The following is a 23,063-nucleotide window of genomic DNA, read 5'->3' as shown; positions in this document are numbered from 1 at the left end:
TATAAAAAAGTATTTTAAGAACTATTTATCTTTAATTGGGATATTTCGAAAAAAGTTCAAGATTATAAATTAACTCAAGATAATTGTAAAAGAAAAGAAAAGAAAAGAAAATGTAAATATTTTTGGAAAAAAATTGGAAGAAATCAAATGATTTAGAAAAGAAAAAAACGAAGATGACTAATAGTCGAGGTATGTTATAGTTGACATTGTCTTTAAACATTAATTGCTCATTCCGCTATAATTTACGAAATAGAAATGGATTGCTAGCAAACATGTTTACTATAGATAAGATCCAGTCTTTTTTGTTACAACTTACAATTTCCCCACTAACACAAAGATTCGAACACACTTGACAAAGCATTCATGGACAAATCACTCAGATTTTAGAGGAATGTTTCGAAACATCTTGGAATGTTTTCAACATAAATGTTCACACATGAAATAAGAAAAAATAGATTTTTTTTTTTTTGGGAGTAATTTTTGCCTAGGATTAATCTTGAAAGAAAAAATAAGAAGACAAAATATGGAATCAAATATGTAACACACACATTGAAAAGCACAAAAAGAATAGAATCGCGATAATCTAATGCCCCCCTATGCCTTAATCACAGAACCGTATATCATTTGTCTCGAGATACATAAGAAAAAGATTTATGATTCTATGTATTGCAAGGCAAATGATCTACGGCTCTGTGATGGGGGTGTATGTCAAAGGGGGGTGTCAGAAAATCATTATTAAAAAGAATAATACTTTATAAATAAAATATTTGAATCTCTACGTTAAAAAAAAAAAAAAAAAAAAAAACCATATGTTTTATGGATGATAAAGCAAAGAGTGAAAGGAAGGCATCTTACTCTCTTCCATCATTATATTTAAAATATTAATTAAGGGGATTTTAAAATAACATAACAAAATAATAATTATAAAAAATTAACCAACCTGATTATATTTTATAGGATAGTGGCATTGTAAAATTATGGCTTTTTTTTTTTCTAACAAAAATGAACCTAACAATATTAAGGTTAAATATAAAGGCAGATCCATTTTTTATCTTCCAAATTTTGGTGTAAACGAATACTTATTTGACCTTCTCTATATAAAATAATAGTTTAAAAATATATATTTTATTTTGTACTTCGGAGAGTTTTATAACTAAATAAATTTCGGTTTATTTTGCATCCATATAAGTCATTAATAGACTCATCAACTAATAAATATTTGGATAACCTCGATGACATCAAATTGTCAAGATCTGTGATTTTCAATAGTATATGAATTTTTCATCGTCGGCTTCATGACAAGCATATTACATAAGTAAAGTAGGCCCAATATAGATGAGGTTGGCTCATATAATGACCTTGAGAAACTAAACAATTTTTTGGTACATTTAGCTAGGGGTGCAACTCGGTTTGGTTTGTGACTAAATCAGAACATAATCAATATAAGTCGATTACACTTAATAAAAATAAAAAACAAACCAAATTAAGGTCAGTTTGGTCCTGTAGGGGTCCATGGGTTGCCAATATCCTATAACATTAGTTGGAAATAACATATTTTTAATAAAATAAATAAATAATAAACAAAAAAAAAATTGTATAATAAATCATTAATCTATTCATTAAAAAATCATTAATTTATCCATAAAGAAGTCATTAATCTTTGTCCAAACTCCTAAAATAGTTCATGTACCTGAATAAACTTATTTATTTATCATATAAGGTTTGGTTCGGTTCTATACAAGCATCGAATTGGAACCGAACCAAATTGATGGTTCTCCATTTTCTAAATCCAAAACTGAACTGCAACTTATTCCAAACCTAAACAACCCAACCCAAAGCTATTAGTTTGATTCGGTTATCGGTTTGAATCAGACCAAGTTGCACCCCCTACATTTAGCTTGATTTATTCTCAAAAAAACAACGTATACTAGAAGTCCATATCAACATGAGAAAGGGTGAACAATATTTACCACTAAAATACATGTTTTGATGAATATTTTGATCTGAACCGAAAACTGTTTTGATTTTTTTTTTTTTTTTCCGGATATTGGGGGTGTCTGGATGTAAGTTTGACTAGGGGGACCGGATGAGCCATGGCCGAAACCAAAGCATATGGGACCCTCCCCCGGGCATGTGCAATGCCTGCACATCACACATGCCAAGTAAGTGAGAGAATGCCCTCGTGGGTGGCCCCGAGGAAATATTGCTCATACTGGGCATCGAACACACAACCTACAGACTCTCACCGCTTATTGGATTCAAAATTGCCATTGCTCATGATCGTGTTCCACATCAGTTTTACAACAAATTGTTGTTAAATGTTTCAGCATTTTGCGTACCCTTGAATTATTAACATGTCTATACAGTATTACATGATATATCTGTATTAAAGTGCAGGGCACGCTTGATATCAATGTATCAATTCTTCCTTTCTGTGTGCCCACATCAATGACACAACATATCCATCAATCCCTTGGAAGACGATGAATTTTAGAAGGAAAAAAAAAAAAACTGATTTATAAATATTTTTAATACAATATTAAAAGATATTTTTTATCGTCCACAAAAATGTTGTATATAGCCAAATAACTCAATCGATTTCTGATCCTATTTGGTACATTTTTTAATTAAGTCATCCAAGTTAAGGAGTCGACTCGATGATTTGTGAACTTGACTCAACAAATTGGTTCATCAAGTTTTAGGGATGAGTCACCTTAAAAACCATTCCAGTTAAGTAAACTTTGACAAGTTTTAAAACTATGGATGGAATTGGATCCAGGGCTGTCAATAGACAATTCATAATCGGGCCTCAAAAATCCCAGCTTAAATCTGGCCCGTCTAGTGATCAGGCCAGGCTTTACTATGAAAATATTTAGGTCCAAGCCTGGCCTGCCTGTATTCGGGCGGGCCATTAATGGACCAGACTACCCCAAAAATTCCATATATAAATATGAGTCGTGATTTGCTGACGCCCCCTCTAAAACACACACCCTAACATAGCATGGGCTAGAACCATATATTCTTTCCTTGGGATACACAGTTGTGTATCCCGAGGGGAAAATCTATGGTTCTGGCACATGCCACGACAAGAGGCATTTGGGGGCGTGCGTTTCAAAGGGGACGTCAGAAAATCGTTATATATATATATATGGAAATGTTTGGCAGTCAAAATTTTGCCCTATATAGATTTGAAGTTTCATAATGGACTGATTTTTTATGAGAATGGTACCCATATTTATATTATATAATATGTATAAGTTATTGGGATGAAGAACCACCCAACACAGGCCTTGATCTCAAGCCCAAGCCCATCTCTTAACATGGATATCCCAACTTGCCATGGAAAATAATGTGAACAAACAACAATATACCATGGATTTCGTTAACTTTCATATTCGTATTATATTTGTTTGCTTGGCCTCATAGGAACTCCCCTTCAAGAAAAAAACATTCAGTTTTTGGAACTTGTATAGTTGCACCCATCAAATAATAATATGTGAGCAATCCTCATATTGATAAGAAAGTTGTTAATTATTTTCTTTTAGTGGCAAGCTACGAAAGCATGAGATACGTACACGATTTTGTTGAACTAGTCTTAACTTCTCTTCTATTACTACTAGGGCTAAAAATTGGTTAGACTCAGGCCAAATTTTTTGTCTGGATCTGAATTTGACTCGGATCTTACTAGCTAAAACAATATATCAAAATCATTCCATTTTCACTTAAACTAGATCTGATAGACTCGAATCACAGAATTGATTGATTTAGGTTGGGTCGAGTAATTCCATACCGTTTAACATTTTTCTTTACTTCTTTGCTATTTGTTATATAGTTCTACTTTATCCTTATATTCCTTTTATTTTATAAAAAATCATGTTATATTAAAGTTGTAGAAACAAATATTTTTTTGAAAAAACTAAAACTATAATTTTTCTAAGCAATATATCATTAAGATCTTGGTGGATATAGAGATGGATCTGTATACGACCTATAATTGACTTTGATCAAGGGACATCAAATCATATTTGACCTATTTTTTTTATTTGGATCTACTCCAAAGATCCAAATCTACTAAATTGAAGTTACAGATAAAATCTCACCCATTTTATGCCCTAGTTACTACATTCCTCACATCATATTATCTTATCATTGAGAGAGGGGAAGCATGACTTGTACACATTTTTATTTTTATCGATAGAGTTCTATAATAACAAGTATTAATGAAAATTATAGTAAGAAAGATTAAATGGATTGGTAAAATGACTATACCTTGGATATGTCTTGGGTAACATTGAAAACTCATGAAAGCTCAAGCATGTTGGCTAATAACAAAGGATAATGTTGAAGTAACATTGTAGGGGGACATTTTTGACGTGGATGTATCATAACAATAGATGTTTTTCATCGAGATACAAGATCTCAATGAAAAGCATCTATGGTTATGACATCCAACATAGTGATCAACTCCCTCAGTCATAGGAAACATGGTGAATACCCCCTATCTTCTTCATTCATGGATGGATTTTAATAAGAATAATGTTGAAGTTACCTCAAGATTGTACCTCTGTATAGGAATCATAGATGCTTTTTATCAAGAAACAAGGCAAAAAGCATATATGGTTCCTACATACTTTCACATCAGGATGTGCGATATGGGGTACAATCTCAAGGTCACTCCTGTACAACTCTTTTAGTAATGTTAATTGAATAATTAGTCATAATGCGTTAGTTGATTGTATCATTAACCATCTCTTTATTTTTTGTATTTCGAATCCTCATGTAGTCATTTTCACTTCAGAAGGGTTCATGGACGATGAAAGGAAAGAGGTTGTACTTACTTTGGAGGCATTGATTTGTATTTTATTTTTTATCCCATCACATTATTGAGTGTCATATGCACAAGAAGGACCAAGAGCTCTTCTTTATAAGAAGTTAAATATGATCAAAGAAGATATGAAGATTGCTTATAATTCCAAGATGGTGTAGCGGCCGCCACTCCCTCCATTTGTGGTATGGAGTTCATGGAATTGTAAAAAACCTTAGGCTATGTTTGGATTGAGAGAAGTGGGGAGAAGATAAACTCATTAACATTTTTGGATTTAGAAGAGAAACTCATTTTTCCTCCTCTATGTTTGGATTGACATGAGAGAATTTGGGACAACTTTGAAATTTTAAAGTATCTTAATAGAGATCTAGGGGCAGAGTTGGAATTATAAAATATTTTAAAAGGGCTTCTCTCTATTTCTCTCATCTTCTCTCCACTTTTGGAGAGAGAGAAAACTCACCTTTTTTTTATCTCTCTAATTTTCTCCCCACTTAACAATTCAAACAAGAGAAATGAAGAGAAATTTGTTTATTTTCTCTTCTCTTCTTTCAATCCAAAAACAATGCTAGGCATGTTGATTGCACATGGAAAATAGGGTGGAAGATTAGTTTCCATTGAAAATGGCATTTTTCAAGTGTTTGATTGCATTTTTACATGAATTATTTTTTTCCACAATCCTCCGAAAGTCCCACAAAACTTGGATTTCATTTTTCCACTTATACCAATGAGGAAATAGAATACACCCCTATTTTTCATCCCCAAATCAAAATCCTAACTTTATCTCTTCTTCTTCCCCACAATCACCACCACCATAGTCACCATCAAATTCATCATGTCCATCGGTATTGTAGTCTCTCTCTTTCTTTCTTCTTCTTATTATTCTTCTTTTGTCCACCTCCCTCCGCCCCAACCCTCCCTATCTCCCTCTCCTCTTCTTCTTCTTACACATTTTCCCTTTGCCCCAACCTTCTCATCTTCCCCTTTTTTTCTTCTTCTTTTTTCCTTTTCTTTTTGTTCTTCCCTTTTTTCTTTCTCCTCCGGCATTCGCCCCAACCCTCTCTGTTTCCTCTCTTTCTCCTCCTCTTCTTCCTCTTCGTTTTCTTCTTCTTACTCATCCTCTTCCCTTTGTCCCTACCTCTTATTCTTGTTTTCCCCTCTCCATCTCTCCTCTATATCTTTTACCTTCCTCATGATTTTGTTTGGATGAAATCAAACAATAAAATTTGATTTTCCAACCCCACCCAGTTTCATCATTATTTTTTCATGGATTTCAAATTTCATGGAATGTCACTTTCCATGTAATCAAACCTACCATTAATATCATTGGAAGTTGCTCATGCCACTTTAAAGGGTAGACATATATTGTTCAATTAGAATTCGTAGCAAAACTTCGTTAATAGATTTGGTTATTTGATCTCCCTTTGGATGGTAAGGAGTGAATTTCATGAGCTTCATCTCATATTCAAGTAATACCTGTTGTATATAATGGCTCATGAATGACAAATGCCTTTCCATTTTTTCAAATTATCTATTTTAGCATACCAAAATGACATCTCATGTATTTTATAGGTAAAAAGGATTGCCTCATCCCCAGACTCAAATCCCGATGAAATCTCCTTTTGATTCATGCAAAAAAATATTTCAGATCTAGGGGAATTTCCTAGATCAAGAGTCTCTAACCATCAAGTTTGCAAAAAATTAGAGTCTTAAGTTAGAGAATAGGTCCAGAAGTCTCTTACCTATGAGGCAATTCTTTTATTTATAGTCTTTTGAGAGTCCTTCCTTTGGCGACCATACCCATGTAATGATTTTTCTATTCATAAACTCTGAGAGTCCCTTTTCCTTTTTAGCAATCGTCCTAGCGAAGATCCAATCAATCCTTCCTTAATTTTAGTCTCTTTTGTTGTTAGGGAAGCACCTAATTTTATTTTTTGCCATTTTTGTGTTAATTTAGAATTCTTTCTAATATTGATCTCATTATAATTTGACTCAAGAACATAACTATAGTTAGAATCCTAAAGATTCTTGAAGATCTTCTGCTAGGATCCACATAAATTCTTTTTTATTTTCATGTTTAGCTACACGAAAGATGTTCGATCGAGTGCTGTACTTTATCCATATGTCACGTTGGCTGAGTCCCCTTCAGGGCTTAAAGGAATTGCCACACAGGGGTATTGCCTCACACTATTCTAGAAAAAATGAGTAATTTAAAATATTTTTAAATAATTATTGATGTATTTGAAATTACAAACATATAAAAAAAAATTAAGCGGATTGCCGACCAAAATGCATACCCAACCCATTTAATGAACGTTATAGATGAATTGACACTATTATGATCCAAATCCAATTAGACTTGACCAAAACGTGTCGTTCGGAGCCGTGTTGAAATTGCCACCCCTAACTCCTAACTACAAGAGTCCTATGCGACAAATATGGTATAACATTTATTCAAATTTCAACAACAATTTTGCATAAAAAAACTTTTATTTAATAAATTTTTTTAAACAATAAATCAACTTCTAAGTCCTAATATTTTGAAAACCAAAAACATAGTTATTAAGAGAAATATACACATTATAATAGGTAAAGTATTTATAGGAAGAAAAATAAGCCAAGAATGAAGAAAATAATTTGATTAGTTATATAAATAAATGAATCATTTACTAAGGTTAGCAACCAAACTCCATTAGAAAGTAATTTAAAATTTCCAAATTTCCATTTACATCCATTAACCCACGTAAATATTTCTATTTCGCAAGCCATACAAGTACATAGTTTTACTTTCAACACTTGTAGATCCCTTTTCCTGTAATTTTCTGTAAATGTTTTCCAATTTTTTCCTCTTTTTTAAGATCATTTGATTCGTTTCGTCTGTGGGCCCACCCTGAAATTCTCAAGCAAACCATTTCTCGTACACAAAACCGAATGAAAAAATCCATTAACGCCGTTAAACAAACGGTCCAAACCGTCAGAAAACGTCCCCGTTACCTTCTCTAACTCCTTAACGGCCGTCTCCAACCTCTCAATCTCTCTCTCACCACCACCATCAACCCCTCCTAACACGCCGTCAATAACGTCACACACGCTTCTCGCACGTCCCTCCACGTCATCCAGATCATCGATTAACCGCTTCTTCTCGCCAGAAAAACGCCTGTTGATCTCTCTGGAAACCGCCGATTCGAGATCGTTGAACGTGCCAGCCCATAAGAACTCGCTTGAGACTCTGACTTGAGTCATCTCGGGTGACTCGGTCAACGCCGCCACCACAACACCGGTTACGAAAACAGTCATAGCTCCAACCGCGTAGATCGTGCGGTGTATGATCTTTCCTACAGCTGAGATCTTGCCACGTGGTGGATTATCGATGGCATGAGCAAGATCTCGGATTAAAGTCAACGGATCCTGTAGATTTCCTCTCTTAATAACTGGCGATCGGTTTTTCCAGCCCGAGATCGAATCCCTCGCCCGACGGAGTTTCTCCGGTGACGGAATCTTACGATCTTCGCCGGAAAAACTGAGGAGATGTAAAACAAACTGGATCAAAAGCCGACCTTGACGTAGCCTTTCGATCTCTGCGGAGATCGAATTACATACGTCCAAGATCTTAACGCTTTCGTCCAAATACCAAACAAGAGAATCTTCACAACTAGATGAAGATCTAAGATCAGAAATTAGGGTTTCGGAATCTACGAGAGTGGATGAGAGGAGATCAACGGCTAGAAAGAGCCAAGACAGACTGATCGACGGCTGATCTTCGCTTGAAATCAGAAGTTTGAGACGACGTATTAGATTTTCTTCGAAAGATCGGATGATCCGATCGAGATCCGTGGACGGAGAACGTTTCCGGCCGAAGCCGAAGGTAGGGAATGAACGGAAGTTAGATGGTTCTGTTAGATACATCGTCAAATTATTGAGATTTCTAACGAAATACAACATTTTCCGATATTATATATACATGGATAGAGATTAGAGAGAGAGAGAGAGAGGAAGCTGCGTGAAAAGTCGTATCAGATTCGAGAACGCGTTCTTTACCTAAAATGCCCTTGTTTACAATTTGAAATTACAGAATTACCGAAAATATCCTTGATCAATTATTGGTTAATGTGAAATTACCAAATGCTCCCCAGTTACATTGGACTTTTTCGTTTCAAAAAGTTGGTGGAATCCAGCTATGATATTTCGAAAGGGGGGGTAAGAATATATGCTACCTAGGCAATCGGTTGCTTTATTTCTTTTCGTCTTTAATTTTTCTAGAAAGTAAAACTGATTCTTTAGGTATCCCCCCCCCCCCCGGTTTTTTTTTTAGTTCTCACATGTCGCTGTCTGATTAGAAAACTGGTCCCTAGAAAATTCGGAGGCATCAAATAAACGAAGTCACGCCACATGATTTGATTAAGATAATATTTTCAACGGCCGTTTTATTCAACAACCCAATTTTTTATACACAGTGCACCCACCCACCACTTGTCGGCTCCACTCAAAAACGTGTTTAAGTGGGTGCAAGTAGAATTGTTCCTTTCTCCAAATCTCATCATCCGGTGGAAACTTTTTTGGATTTCAAGCTACTTACATGGTCCCAATTTAAACACTGTCCTCCACTTTAATATCGATGGATTGGATCGGGTTGAACCTAAATTCCAATAGGAAGAATCAATAACCAAGATTTGTGATTGATTTTAAATTTTAAATATTTATTTTATATATAAATAACACTTTGCCGATCAAGAATATAAAAAAAAAAGATATTGATCAAAGATGTTGGGATTTTTTTAATTTTATTTTTATGGGAGAGCTCTTGGAATTAAGAGAACCATCCCTTTGGACATCAAGGGCAGAGCCAAGCTTTTATCAATGTGGGTGTAATTAAAAGTGAAAAATATATATTTGTAGAGGCAACTAAGAGTGGAATTTTTTTATGGGGATAATAATAATGAATTTTTTATCTGTCACAATAACTCATTAATCCATAGATTTTTAAAATTCTTGTGGGGAAAAATGCTCCACATCCCCTAAGTATAAATTTGTCATTGTGGGGAGGCATCCTCTCTTCTTTGAGAGGGACAATAGGACCTTTAGAAATGTCTTGGTTAGGACATATCATGTGACAAGTTTGTTGTTTGGTGAAATTAGCAAATTGGTCACTTTCGAAAATGACAAGTTTATTATTGAATAAATCTTTTTAAAATAACCAAAATGCATAAAGTATCTTGGAAAAAAATAGACATATGAATCAAGGGTTGGGATCGGTTGACTCCTAAGAATGACTCATGAAAAAAAAAACACACGATCCCAACCCTTTAAACACAAAATCCAATGGTTGAGATTTACGAGTATCTTGATAACACAAATCTCGGAGATACTTATTCTAAGGATAAATCTCAATGATTAGATTTTGCATTTGAAGGTTTGGGATCATGTATTTTTTTTACATGAGTCATTATTAGGAGTCGAGGGATCCTGATCCTTGAATCAATCGTTCATCTAAATTTTTAAAATTTTCTTTGTTCATCATTCACCTCAAAAACCCTTCCCAATTGATAAAAAAAAAAAAATTCAGATCTCAAAAATTACTAGTATATCATTTTCTATTTCTATATATAAGAATGAATCGCAAAAGTCATTTAAAACTCAAGTAACGCCAGGTAAAAGTGGAGAAAAAAACATTTTCGTTATTTTAAAATTTATCTTGAGGTAGAGGATATTTAATAAAAGGAGATTTTACTAGGTTATTAAATTAGGATAAAAACATTTAATGAAATATTAAAAAAGAAATCCATATCTTAGGATGCATTAAATAGTTTTTCAACAAAATCATCATCACCTCACGTGTGAACTATTAGATTATAAATATACAAAATCTTATTTACATAACTGTTATTGTATAATTCCCAAAGATCAAGAATCATTCTTATAACTCAAGAACCTATTTATGTTTTTAAGAATCAAAGTTCCGTACTTATCTTGTGCCATAAGTCAATCGTTGATTCAAGATATATGTTAGAGGTATGCCTTTCGCAATCAACATGCCAATGAATCCAAGTGCACAAATCCCCAATCAAGTTCTTCAATTTTCAGACTCGCATTCTCTCTTCTCTCTATTTGGATCAGGATCATTGCATTCAAAACCCTATGAGTGTTGTGTGTCTCTTTCTCTTATTCTTCTTCTTTTCTTACTATTATGAGGTTGCTTATCCACTTAAATAGATGAAGATAGAGGGCCTGGATATCCTCCTTTAGTAAGATTTATATCCATCAAGGTTTCCTATTAAAATTTAAAAAGTGTATTTTTAATTCTAATTAAATTGAAAATCAACATTTATTATTGATGTTTTTAACATATAAAATCTTTGTCCAAATAACTTACCAAAAAATGTAAGTCAATGGGTCACATGAAATTTGGTTATAATATGAACAATTAGATGCATTGAATATTGAGAGATTTATGGGACAAACTTATACAAAAACTCCCTTGTTTTTATTAAGCTTGTTACTTGAACAAACCTTACTTTATTAATCATGCTACCACGACTAAATTAGAAAGATTGAATCTTACCAAAGGTCGTTGAGCCCTCATGGATTATCAAATTAGCAATCCACCAATATATCCTTCTAGGTTTCATAAAAAATCTTATATTAAAAAAAAAGAAAAAAATAGTATTAAATTTGATAGTAAGTGTTGAAAATGGATGACTACCAAACTCTCAGATTTAAAATAAAAATAAAATGATGAAAAATAACTTTTTTTTTTTAAAAAAATAATCTTAGAATTTTATCCTTTATAATACTCTGACAACAGATAATGCTTTTGGATGTCACAAATTAATGCAGTTAGAATCCACTCCAAGTATGTTAAGAAACAAATTAACAAACTTGATAAAATGAGGTCTGATGGGTAATAAATTTCATAAAATAAGGTTCTCTTGGAATTGACAGAACTCGAAGGGAGTTTTGTAAGAAAAATGCAAGGTTCTTTTGCTTTGGGGCCTAGAAAGCACAGAATGGATGGGCCCACAACTCTGTTCTTCAAAGTTTGTCGCAGTTTGCAAGTTGGAGATTTTTTGTTTTTTGTCAGGCGTCTTGTACGGAGATAATTAAGATGGCAAAACGAAAATATTTTGAAAGATAAGGGCATTTACGGTAGATTATGTTCCGGACACGGAAAGTAGAGATTGGTCAGAATCACTTGGTGGTCTTGACACGGTACGTGGACGTGTAGACACGGATTCAGTTACGTAGGTTTTAAGACACTTCGGCACAACTTACCGAGTCGATTCGAATTGGCTACTCTATTTTTGGATTTCGAGGTAACTCGACTAGTTAACCCCACATATAAATGAAACCAATTGATCGAAGCAACTCGGTAAATCATCCAGTCAACTCAACAACTCGACAGATTTGATTAGTCTTGATGGATATTCGAGTCTGACTTATGTTACCTGATTTGTGGGTTTGCTCAGTTCGAATTCGGTATCTTGATTTGTGATTCGCCACTTGAGAATAAATCTGATTTAGAGGAATAAATTGAGAAAAGGGCATTTGAAAATTGAAACGTTGAGCAGGATAAAAAATAGATTGAAGATGGCAGATTCTGAAAATAAAAGATCAAGTTCTTTTATTTTAATTTTTTATTTATATGTTGAAGATGAGGGCATATGATCATTTTTTATAAGTCTATTAATAAATACCAAGGTCAAGAGGACATGTTATCAATTTGAAATTTTAGATGAATATCTCAACTATTATTAAAATGTGTGGGAGGATTTAAAAAGATTAAGGTAAATAGAGTTTGTTTGAATAGCTACATTTCACAAACCCACGGCTAATTGTACTACGAACTAGTTTGGTTCGAACGGGGGATTTGGTAATTTAGTAATGATAAATTAGGTTACCTTGAGTTTGACTGCTTGAGTTGAGTTTTAGATTTATGGACTTGCTATCTAGGATGCTTAAATTACAAATTTGAGAAGTGTAATTTGGTATAACTCGACCTATTTGACTCAATTTGGATTTTGAGGTGAAGATAATTTAGAAGAATAAAAATAATTTTCTAATGTTCCCCTTTGACATACACTCCATGACATGGCATGTGTTAGAACCATAGTTTTCCTCGGGGATGGGCTAGAACCCATGCCACGTCGGGGACCATATGTAAGAGGGGGATGTGAGAAAATCACAACTCAATTTAAAAATCGTCCAGTCAACTCATCAACTTGACCATTTGATTAATAAGAGTAAGTGAACCTCTTAGATAACTATAAAGGAGGTAAGTGTAATTATCAAAATGTTAAGAGGTCAAAATAGAATTATGCCAAACTACAAGAGATCAAAGTATAATTTATTCTTATTTTTTGTTGGTAAGCTGGAATTGAATCCACGACCTCAAAGTTACTTTTCAATCTGTCAAACCAACTAGCTATAGGTCTAACTTACAACTCTCGTTCTCGTTAGTTGTAAGGGGTTGTTTGAATAGTCAGACATTTAGTGAGAAAAATGAATTTTCTATGGTCAAAGAATACTTAAAAAATATGTTTACATGTTTATGGATTCGATTCTCTTCTTGGATTTTTCTCATGATTTAACTAGGGGACCATGGCGGTGGGTTGTTGTGGTAATCCTCCCTAAGATTAGTCGTAGTGCGCACAAGCTGGCCCAGACACTCGATTAGCGAAAAAGAAAAATGAAGATCTAAACAAACCCTAAATATATAGGTAATAGAACTTCCTTTCCATACTAGACATGGATTGCCAATTTCTCATTCATAAATGTTAGGAGTAGGAGTGTTTGAATAGTCTTTTACAAAATCTGTATCCAATGTGGTTGGGGCCCACACTTTATGGTAAGCAAGATACCCTGTAAACGCAAGATACCCTGTAAACCACAAGATACCTGCTTACATAATATACTAGTACGTGAGATATGCAAGGGAGCCATAAATGCAAGACCTAAGTTATCATATTTTGTGAGGATGATTTCGATTATTCATCCACCTCGAGATACACAACAATATTAATCTTTTCTAGATACTTTGTTTTGAGCATCGATGTGGTATTATCAAAGAAACTCCGATGCCAAAGTCATACTTATCATCTTCTATAAATCATAAAGAGATTTATCCGACAGACCTAACTGTTGTATTTTTATTACAAAAACTCTCTTGGAGTTTTGACAACTCCAAAGGAATCATACTTTACAACGTTTGTTACCCACCAGACCTTACTTTATTAAGTTTGTTACTTTATTAACGTAGTAAAATTCAAATTGATAGGGGTTAATTTATTACTTAACATACATTGGAGTAGATCCTAATCACATTAATTATTGATTTCCAAACCATGATATGATGCGACAGGATTATAAAGGACAAAATTATATGAACTATGAAAAAAACAAAATAAAAAAAAAGTTAATTTTCACTATTGAATTTTTTTATTTTAAATTTGGGAGTTTGGTAGCAATTCATTTTCAACATATATAAATCTCAAAATGGATTCTTCTTGAATTTTGACCTTTTGAATATTAGTTTTTCCATGAAATCCAAAAGACTCTGGTGTTGGAGTGCCAATTTGATAATCCATATAGGCCCAACAAAACTTAATAAGATTTTAAATCTTACTAAGTTAGTCGTGCTAACCTAAACCCCATAAAGTAAGGTTTGTTGAACTAACAAACTTGATAAAGTAAGGGAGTTTTTGTAATAAAATTGTAACAGATATGTCTACCCGATAAATCTCTCTAAATTGTAATCATAAGCAGAGTTGCCTCAATATAATTTGAGGGCTAAGGCAAAAATTCTAAATGAAACTTCTTTTGGAGAGGAACAGTGGACGATGTCTTAAGTCGCCTCATTCTTCGAGAGAGTAACATAAATTTCCTAAACACTCTCATCCTCGACAAAACTCTTGATTTTTCTCCCCAAAATCCATCATCTTCAAGATTTTCAACCTCTATGGTTTGTACCTATTCATCCTCAACTTGAATCCATAGGTTACAACCTCACCTTAACCTCTTGATTTTTCTACTTCAAATTTCATCATCATCCACTTCTCAAGAAACTTATCTCGTTATTCAGATTTGCAAGTTGAACTACTTAGATGACTGATTTTGGGAACATCTAACCTTATACTCCAAAATTCCTATCTAGTTCTCGAGGTTTGAAGGCTGAAGAGGATAAATTAATAAAGTTGAAGAATTCTAAAAACTTAGTTGAAGATAACTGATTTTGGGTAGAAAATCAAGGGATCTTCAGAGAATATGAGAGTATTTAGGTCATTTATGTAACTTTCTTTGAAAAGGCATAGGTCCAAGGGCATGACATGTCATTAGTTTTAAAATATAGGGGTATTTTTAGGTTGATCAAAATTTGGAGGGACGTGTTTACATCATATTTTAATCTGAGGGGCACTTCCATTATGAGAACATTTAAAGTCTTATGACTTTTATTTTATATTGTTTTTTGCTTGAGAGGTTTGTTTTGGAAGACTTTCCAAGATCCCTATGTTAATGGTAATTGTATTTGAGGGATCTCCTCACAACGTGGGAGTCATGGGTTTTAGTTTGAGAAACACTTCTCTTACAAATTTAGTAAGATTTCAAATCTCACTAAGGGTCGTTGAGCTAAATTGGCAATCCAATACCACAGGCCTCTAGATTTCATATTAAAATTCAGTTAAAAAAAATTAATAAAGAAGAAGAAGAAGAAGAAGAAGAAATGTTTGGGCTTGATCCCAGGTTTTAAAAATTGTTGAGTTTAGTCGACACAAATTGTCTTGTATCTTTTCTTATAAGTTCTTGGGCCTCTCCACTCATAGTTAATTGATTTTGAGTTGAACCCCCAAATTTATCATGGTATCAGAGTGAGTCTTTCTCTCCTCCACATCATCCAACTCATATCTCCACGTGTTTCGGATGTTGAGTTTAGTCTCATATAGGACACTCATTGCCTTGTCTCTCTTTTTCTATAAACTCTTGGGTCTCTTCACTCATTGTTAATTGATTTTGATACCATGATAACTTTGGGGGTCCAACTCAAAATCATTGGCAATGAATGGAAAGGCCTAGGAGCTTATAAGGAGAGAGATTATGCAATTTGTGTCTAATGTGGAATTGAACTCAACACTTGGGCGGACTTGGTCAAAACACGTGGAGATGTCAACTGGATGATATGGAGAAGAGAAAGACCCGTTTTGATACCATGATAACTTTGGGATTCAACTCGAAACCAATTGGCAATGAGTAGAGAGGTCCAGGAGTTTATATAAGGAGAGAGACAAGGCAATTTGTGTCCAATGTGGGATTAAATTCAACAAAAATGGACAGCTACTTAACTCCCACCTAAGTCCCAAATTTATAATTAAAATTTAGCAGTAAAAATAATAATTTTAAAGATTTTTTTTCGTTTCAAGTTCATAGAATTTTTTCCTTTACATGCTTATGACACCGAATCATATTTTTAGACGCCACAAAGTGAGGTCAACAACCATCGACAAGATTTGAAATCTTACTAAGTTAATAAGTCTAGACTTATTGTTTTACTTCTGGGGTCTAGTTTTTTGGGAGGGATTTTCTCAACACGCGAGCTAGGTAAGAGTTTTAATTGTGGGGGCCGTCTATCAACCAGGGTCATAAGTACTTTTTTTATATTATATATATATTAAATTTCAAGAGAAATTTTGGAATGGAGTTTCTCACACGTGAGGGAGAGTTTTAATTTTGGGAGCCTTAGGCGGTTGCCTAAGTGGCCTAATGGTTGAGCCGGCTCTAGTCATATGAGAGAAATTATTTTTGTTATGAAAACATAAAAAACATCTAATCTTTGATTTGGGGTAGAAATAATTGAAGAGAACAAACAAGAAAATAATAAACAAAAAAACATCAACACAACATAAGATTTCCATGGAAAACTCTAAGTCAAGAAGAAAACCAGGGAGTTTCACTGATCCACTATACTCAAGGCCAAAAAGAAATTACAATCTTTAACAAATACAATAAGGCTCGACAAACCAAAACCATTTTTTCCCTAAGTATGTGGTGATCACGAGTTTCGTTTCCATGAATATTGCCATAAATTATGGACATGTTAACAAAATGTCTATTCTTCCCTCATGAATCTTGTTCTTATTATATAAGATGTGATACTAAACCTTCCTGTCACAGCTCATACCTATGGAGATAACGATCCAAGAACAATAAACAAAGAAAAGTAAATCAAGATACACGCCACACAAAAACACATAGATTTTTACATGGTTTCCTTAAGATTGAGGTATGTCCACAGATCACGCTAATTTTACTATGAAGAGAAAAAAACGCAATTACAGATAATAACCGTTCACTTAATATATATATATATATATATAACCTCAGAAAAAACTTAACTAGAGTTCTACATAATACCAATGAAATTATGAAAATACCTATGTTAAAAGATGAACAATACTCCTACCTGACCAATACCATCAAACTCCACAAACCACAACAATACCTCTTGAGATGGATATCTATTTCTTTAATTGCAGTAGGGCATATGGGATGTGACCTATAATTAGTAAAAATTTCATTTCCTGGAAGTCAAATTAATGACACACATACAAAATATAATCGTTCAAGTAAAAAACCGCAATGCTAGTGTTTAAAGAGATTATTAAAGAAAAATAATCAGTAGTCTACAATTTAATTATTTGATTTTACTCATTATTTAAATTTTATATTTTATGAATTTTATTCTCTAAAATTTTTGTTTGATCAATTCTATAAGATTTCATTTAGGAGATGAAGAGGAAACAGACTTTCCTTGATTTCATGGTTAGGAAATTTTGTTTGATAGTTTGATGTTCAACAAATCTAAGATTTAAATAAATAAATAATTAAAAACACTGAAAGTTCTTTCTAAACCATTGTATATTTGTGTTTAGTTTAAGATTTTCAAAAATTAGAAGACTTCTATAATTAATTTTTTTTACTAATATTAAATTGATGTATTACACATATAATAATTGAATAACTTATCAAAATAATAAAACCCCAAACAGTTGGCTCAATGGCAATTTTGGACTGTAGTTCGTGAATTCGATATCCAGTATGAACATAATTTCCTTAGGTGCCACCCGCAAGGGTGCACCCTCACTTACCTGGTGCGTGTGATGTGCAGGTGTTGCACGTGTCCTGGGACTTGTCCTTGGACAAGACCATGGTCTATAGATTCGGCAAAGCCCAGATACGAGTTTGGTCCCTGTCTATTGGGATAACCGATCATCCAAAAAAACCATACATTTAAACAAAAAGAAAGTGTTATAAGTAACATGCTCCTATATGATGTTGTTTTGATCAAGCAAAGCCAATTCAAATGTATGGGTTATGTTGTTGGCCGTTGGCTAGAATATCTCGATCGACTTCGAACTCGCACCCATATGTTTTCAGCCAATCAAGTCATTGAAGAGTTGTGCTGAGTGACATTGAATTTGACATCATTTCACACATAAGTGTGTACATAACCACATATACATATACACACATCCACGTCAGCAATGTGTGACGATGTCAATTTCAATGTCACTTCAGCATTTTCCATCAGACCTAGCTTCCGTTAGATGTAACACTACTAATTCAACCAATTGATCATTGAAAATGTGAACGAATTGTTGAATTTGTTTGATCATGTATGACTATCAATATGGGTTATATGACTAGAAAACTATGTGGGGTATATATATATATATATGAGTAGCGTTCAATGGCCAACAGTTTGGCAAACACATTTTTCAAAACATGGGTTAGAGGTCTTGGAATGGGCTGATTTTTGGTGAGGATGATCTCTATGGTGAGGAGATCATCATCACCAAAAATCAGCCCATTCCAAAACTTCTAACCTCATCAAAAATGATTTACAAAAAATGGACGGTTCACGATTTTTCAACTTGTAAAATGGGGCTAGAAGTTTTGGAATGAGCTGATTTTTGGTGAGGATGATCTCCTCACCGTAGAGATCATCCTCACCAAAAATCAGCCCATTCCAAGACCTCTAACCCATGTTTTGAAAAAGTGTTTGCCAAAATGTTTGCCAAACTGTTGGCCACGGATAGGGACCCTATATATATATATATGTTTGCCAAACTGTTGGCCACGGATAGGGACCCTATATATATATATATATATCTCCTTTTCGTCGAGAATCAAGGACCCTTCATTTAATATCATAATATCTCTCTTTAAGGGTTGACAAATTTTACATGGTCTCAACAAGAATATATCGTAATTCATCACATCCTCTTTAAAGTTCTAAAGTTCATATTTTAACATTTATATCGAAAGTCGGGACTTATTACCATGAAACGTGGACTATGAACTATGAGAATGAAATAAGGTTTTGATATCTATATAATAAAATATAACTGAAGGACATACTTTTTTTTTTTTTGTTGTTGTTGTTAGGGGAGGGGGAATTCCAATCCAATAACAATTTTTGTAAAGCCCACTTTATTGTTTTTCATATTCAGTCTCTCTAACTTTATTATATTTCCTCTTAGGTGGTGTTTGTTTGCGTTATTTTTCAGTGCTTATTGCTGAAAAAAATTAAATTCAGCACTTTTGTCAAAATAGCACGTTTGTTTACTCGTGCTTATTGCTGAAAATAAGTGAAAAAAATTCAGCACTATTTTGATGCTGAAAAAAAGTGCTGAAGCGGTAAGCACTTCGTTTTTTTCAACACGGACAAGTATGCCCTTTGTTTTTTTTAACATGGACAAGTATGCCCTTATTCTTAAAAGGATATTACCTCTTATATCCCATGGATAAGTATATAAATACCCCACAAATTAATAAACCCACACCATAGCTAAATTATTTTGTCTTATATGGGTTAAAAGTTTTGGAATGAGTTGATTTTTGGTGAGGATGATCTCTAGAATGAGGAGATCATCTTCACAAAAAATCAACACATCTTGAAACTTCTAACTCTATCAAAATAAGTTCAAGAACCGTAAATTGTCCCTTTTAAAAAAAAAAAAACTATTTTTAACGAGTTAGAAGTTTTAAAATAGACTGATTTTTGGTGAGGATGATCTCTAGACCATATAGACCATCCTCACTAAAAATTTGCTCATTCCAAAAACTTTAACCCATATAAAACAAAACAAAAAATGGCTATAATATGGGTTGTCCTTATTAATTCATAGGGTGCTTTTATAATTACACATCCTTCATTTTCATCGAAAATTATTCATTCAAAATTAAGTTCTTTTAAAATTGATTTCAAATTTTAGTGACTTGTATGACATTATTATTTTTAATTTGAAATTTGTGGGTTTTTATAAATAGAAATTATTATTTATAAATTGAAGATTATTTGAGTATTATTTATTATTTAAAAATAAATTGTATTTTAATTTTATAAGAAATAATATATTTTATTGTGTTTGATAATAAATAAGCATTTGAAACATGTAAACAATGTATAATATGATTGTAAGGGTAACAAAGACAATTTATCAGTTTCAACAATGTGTAATAAACATGATTCAACATCTAAACAAACAACTTTTTCAGCACTTAAATTCAGCGCTTATAAGTTTCAGCGCTTAATGCTATTCAGCACTTATTTTTTTCAGTTTAACAAACAGCACCTTAAATTCACTTAATTACTTTTTATCTTTTATCCTTTAATCTCAAAAAAATTTAATAATACCCCTAATTTTATTTTTTCTCACTTTTAACTCCTGAATTTTTGACAAGATAGGTACAGATGAACTGTATTCTATATAATAAAACACAATTGTGGATCTTACATTTTGTGCCGCACTTAAATAGGAATTACGATTTAATCTTTGATGAATCTCGAAGATAACTTTTTCTTTTTTATTAGTATATTATTTTATAAAAATATTTTTCTAATTTTATTATCTTTTCTCTTTTACCTCATTCAAAGGATACCTCTCCTACTATGTCATATTTTCTCTTTTTCAATAATATCCTTCTAAATATATTACACATCTTCTTTTCTTCACTTTTCCAATAATACCCTTTTAATGTTATTGTTTTTTTTTCTACCCCCTTACCCCAAAGACAATGCCCGTGGTGTAGACACGAGCTTTCTTTGAAATTAAAGAAGAAAGATTTTATTTATTTATTTATTTATTCTTGATTCTTGATTTTTTTAAAGTCTCTCACATGCTTGAGAGTATCCTAATTTGCACCAAAACCCCAAAGTTAGTTTATGAATTGTCAGTCAATTGTTAAGGATTAATAACACTAGATATCCTTGAGATTCGCATCATAAATCTCTAGGTGCATTCAATGGTATCCACCTAAGGATGACATCATGACAGTCCATTAGAGGGGTATGCGACGCTGACCCCCAATAATAATGAAATGCGAGGTTAGGCCAAAATGCTTAGGAGACAAAGGTTCACGGGAAAGAGAATAAGAACACGGGGTGGACACTATCACTCCATCAGCCGACACTCCACCTCCCTTTCATACATACCCCACTAATTATATATTTAACAATAAATAAAGATACTTTACCTAATACTACCCAAAGTTTTATTGAATATCTGAGATACCCTTTTTTATTAAAAATTTCAAACTGTTAGGTGTTGACATCATCCGTTGACTGAAGTCTTCTATGAGAGACCTATAGAGATAGCCCAAGTATTCTCACCTTCATCTTCTAACCAAAAACCTACGGAATGTTTTCCCATAACTAATTATCTTCAAAGTCTGCAACTTATATTTCTTCCCTTTCCAAAAAAAAATCCATATTCTTCAAATTTACCTAAAATCTAGGGTTGTAAATGGGTCGGGGGCCTTGAACCGACCCATGATCTTGGGACTTAAAATCATAATCTAAACCTGGCCCGTCTAATGTTGGGCCGGACCAAGTCAAATAAAACTCACCTATGTCAAGCCCGGCCTGCAAGTATTTGAGTCTAGTGATCAGTTGGGTCGGGCCTTTCAATAAATTTTTCTTTATTTATATATCATATATAGATATTATTATAGCATATTATTAGTATATTGTACCATAAAATTTCGAGCTGGCCTGCCCGATTGATCTAACTAAATTAGGGTCCAATACAAGCCTTATTAATAAATGGGCCTAATAAGATATCCAAACTCAGCCCGTTCACAGTCCTACATAAAGTTGTGTCATGCTCTGGAATTTTAAGGTTGGAGGAGATAAACTCTTGATGTTGAAGACAAGAGTAGTTTTTTTTTACTAGGGGGTATGACATCAGTTCGAAAACAGGGTTATCCCAAGTATTACGAAAATTTAGAGGGGTATATAGTTGAATTATATCAATATTCAATATTATACAATTATTGGAATATTACCTGCTAAGAGTGGGCTGATTTTTTTTGAGTAATCAAATATTAAATCTGTCCTCATTTGCAATTAAAATTTTGTTAGGAGGCCCACAGATTCTGTTATTTAATGGTTATAATATGTGCCACGTGTAAGGTAATGGTACTGTCAAATCAATATCACCTCTTCCCCTATTTGTAAGTCTCTCTCTCTCTCTCTCTACATAAATATACACGTGATTTTGGTAGGCAAGGGGAATCCTTATATGTCTCTTGTGATGCTTAGAGTAACATTATCCTCAAATAAATAAATAAATTGAGCTCCTTCTCCAATTCGAATTGGATTGTGAACCTATGGGCATTTATAAGTTCATCCGAATAAGAGTGATGATGACGTGGCAGTGCATAAAATCATAGATCTTTCGCTAATGAATTTTTTACTCAAAAGTTTTAACTCGAGTACTTGATTAACATGGCAAAGGCACATAACTATTGATCATTCTCTTTGTGTATCCCGATGAAAATGATTTATGATTATGTACCTTTGTCATGTCAGTCAAGTACAAATCGAATTAAAATTTTTGAATCAGAAAATTATGACTCTAGGTCTTTTCTTCGAGATACACAAGGAAAAAAAAATCTATGATTCAATGCACATGCCACGTCAATTTTAATGAGTCAGCTTATAATTAGTAGGTCGAAGTCTCATGTTTTCTTATTTGAAGTCTTTTGTTATTAAGATGTGTTCATTTCCATTTATACTACTTTAATTCACATTCTTTCGTCTTTTGTTTTTTTGGTTTCCCTAGAATTTTAAACTTGCACATTCATCTCAGGAATAGAATTGTTAATGCTATCAATAGACTTTAATCGGCGTCAATTTTATATGAATTTAATTAGTTTCAGGCATGATTGATTTTGTTACATTAAGTATTTT

At 33.2% G+C, this 23,063-nt stretch overlaps 1 protein-coding gene across 1 annotated transcript; it reads right to left on the bottom strand.

Annotated features, from left to right (window-relative positions):
* Positions 1-7,681: 7,681 nt before the first annotated feature.
* Positions 7,682-8,728, bottom strand: LOC147397901 (protein BPS1, chloroplastic-like). The gene has a single exon (XM_086448886.1). The coding sequence runs from the start codon at positions 8,726-8,728 to the stop codon at positions 7,682-7,684; it is 1,047 nt and encodes a 348-aa protein (XP_086305012.1).
* Between the last annotated feature and the right edge of the window lie 14,335 nt (positions 8,729-23,063).

The sequence above is a fragment of the Akebia trifoliata genome, chromosome 7 (assembly GCF_017979445.1).
Source record: "Akebia trifoliata isolate Shusen 1 chromosome 7, ASM1797944v1, whole genome shotgun sequence".
In the NCBI taxonomy this organism is placed as follows: Eukaryota; Viridiplantae; Streptophyta; class Magnoliopsida; order Ranunculales; family Lardizabalaceae; genus Akebia; species Akebia trifoliata.
The sequence above is the reverse complement of the archived record's forward strand: the minus strand, read 5'-3'. Positions and strand labels throughout refer to the sequence as shown.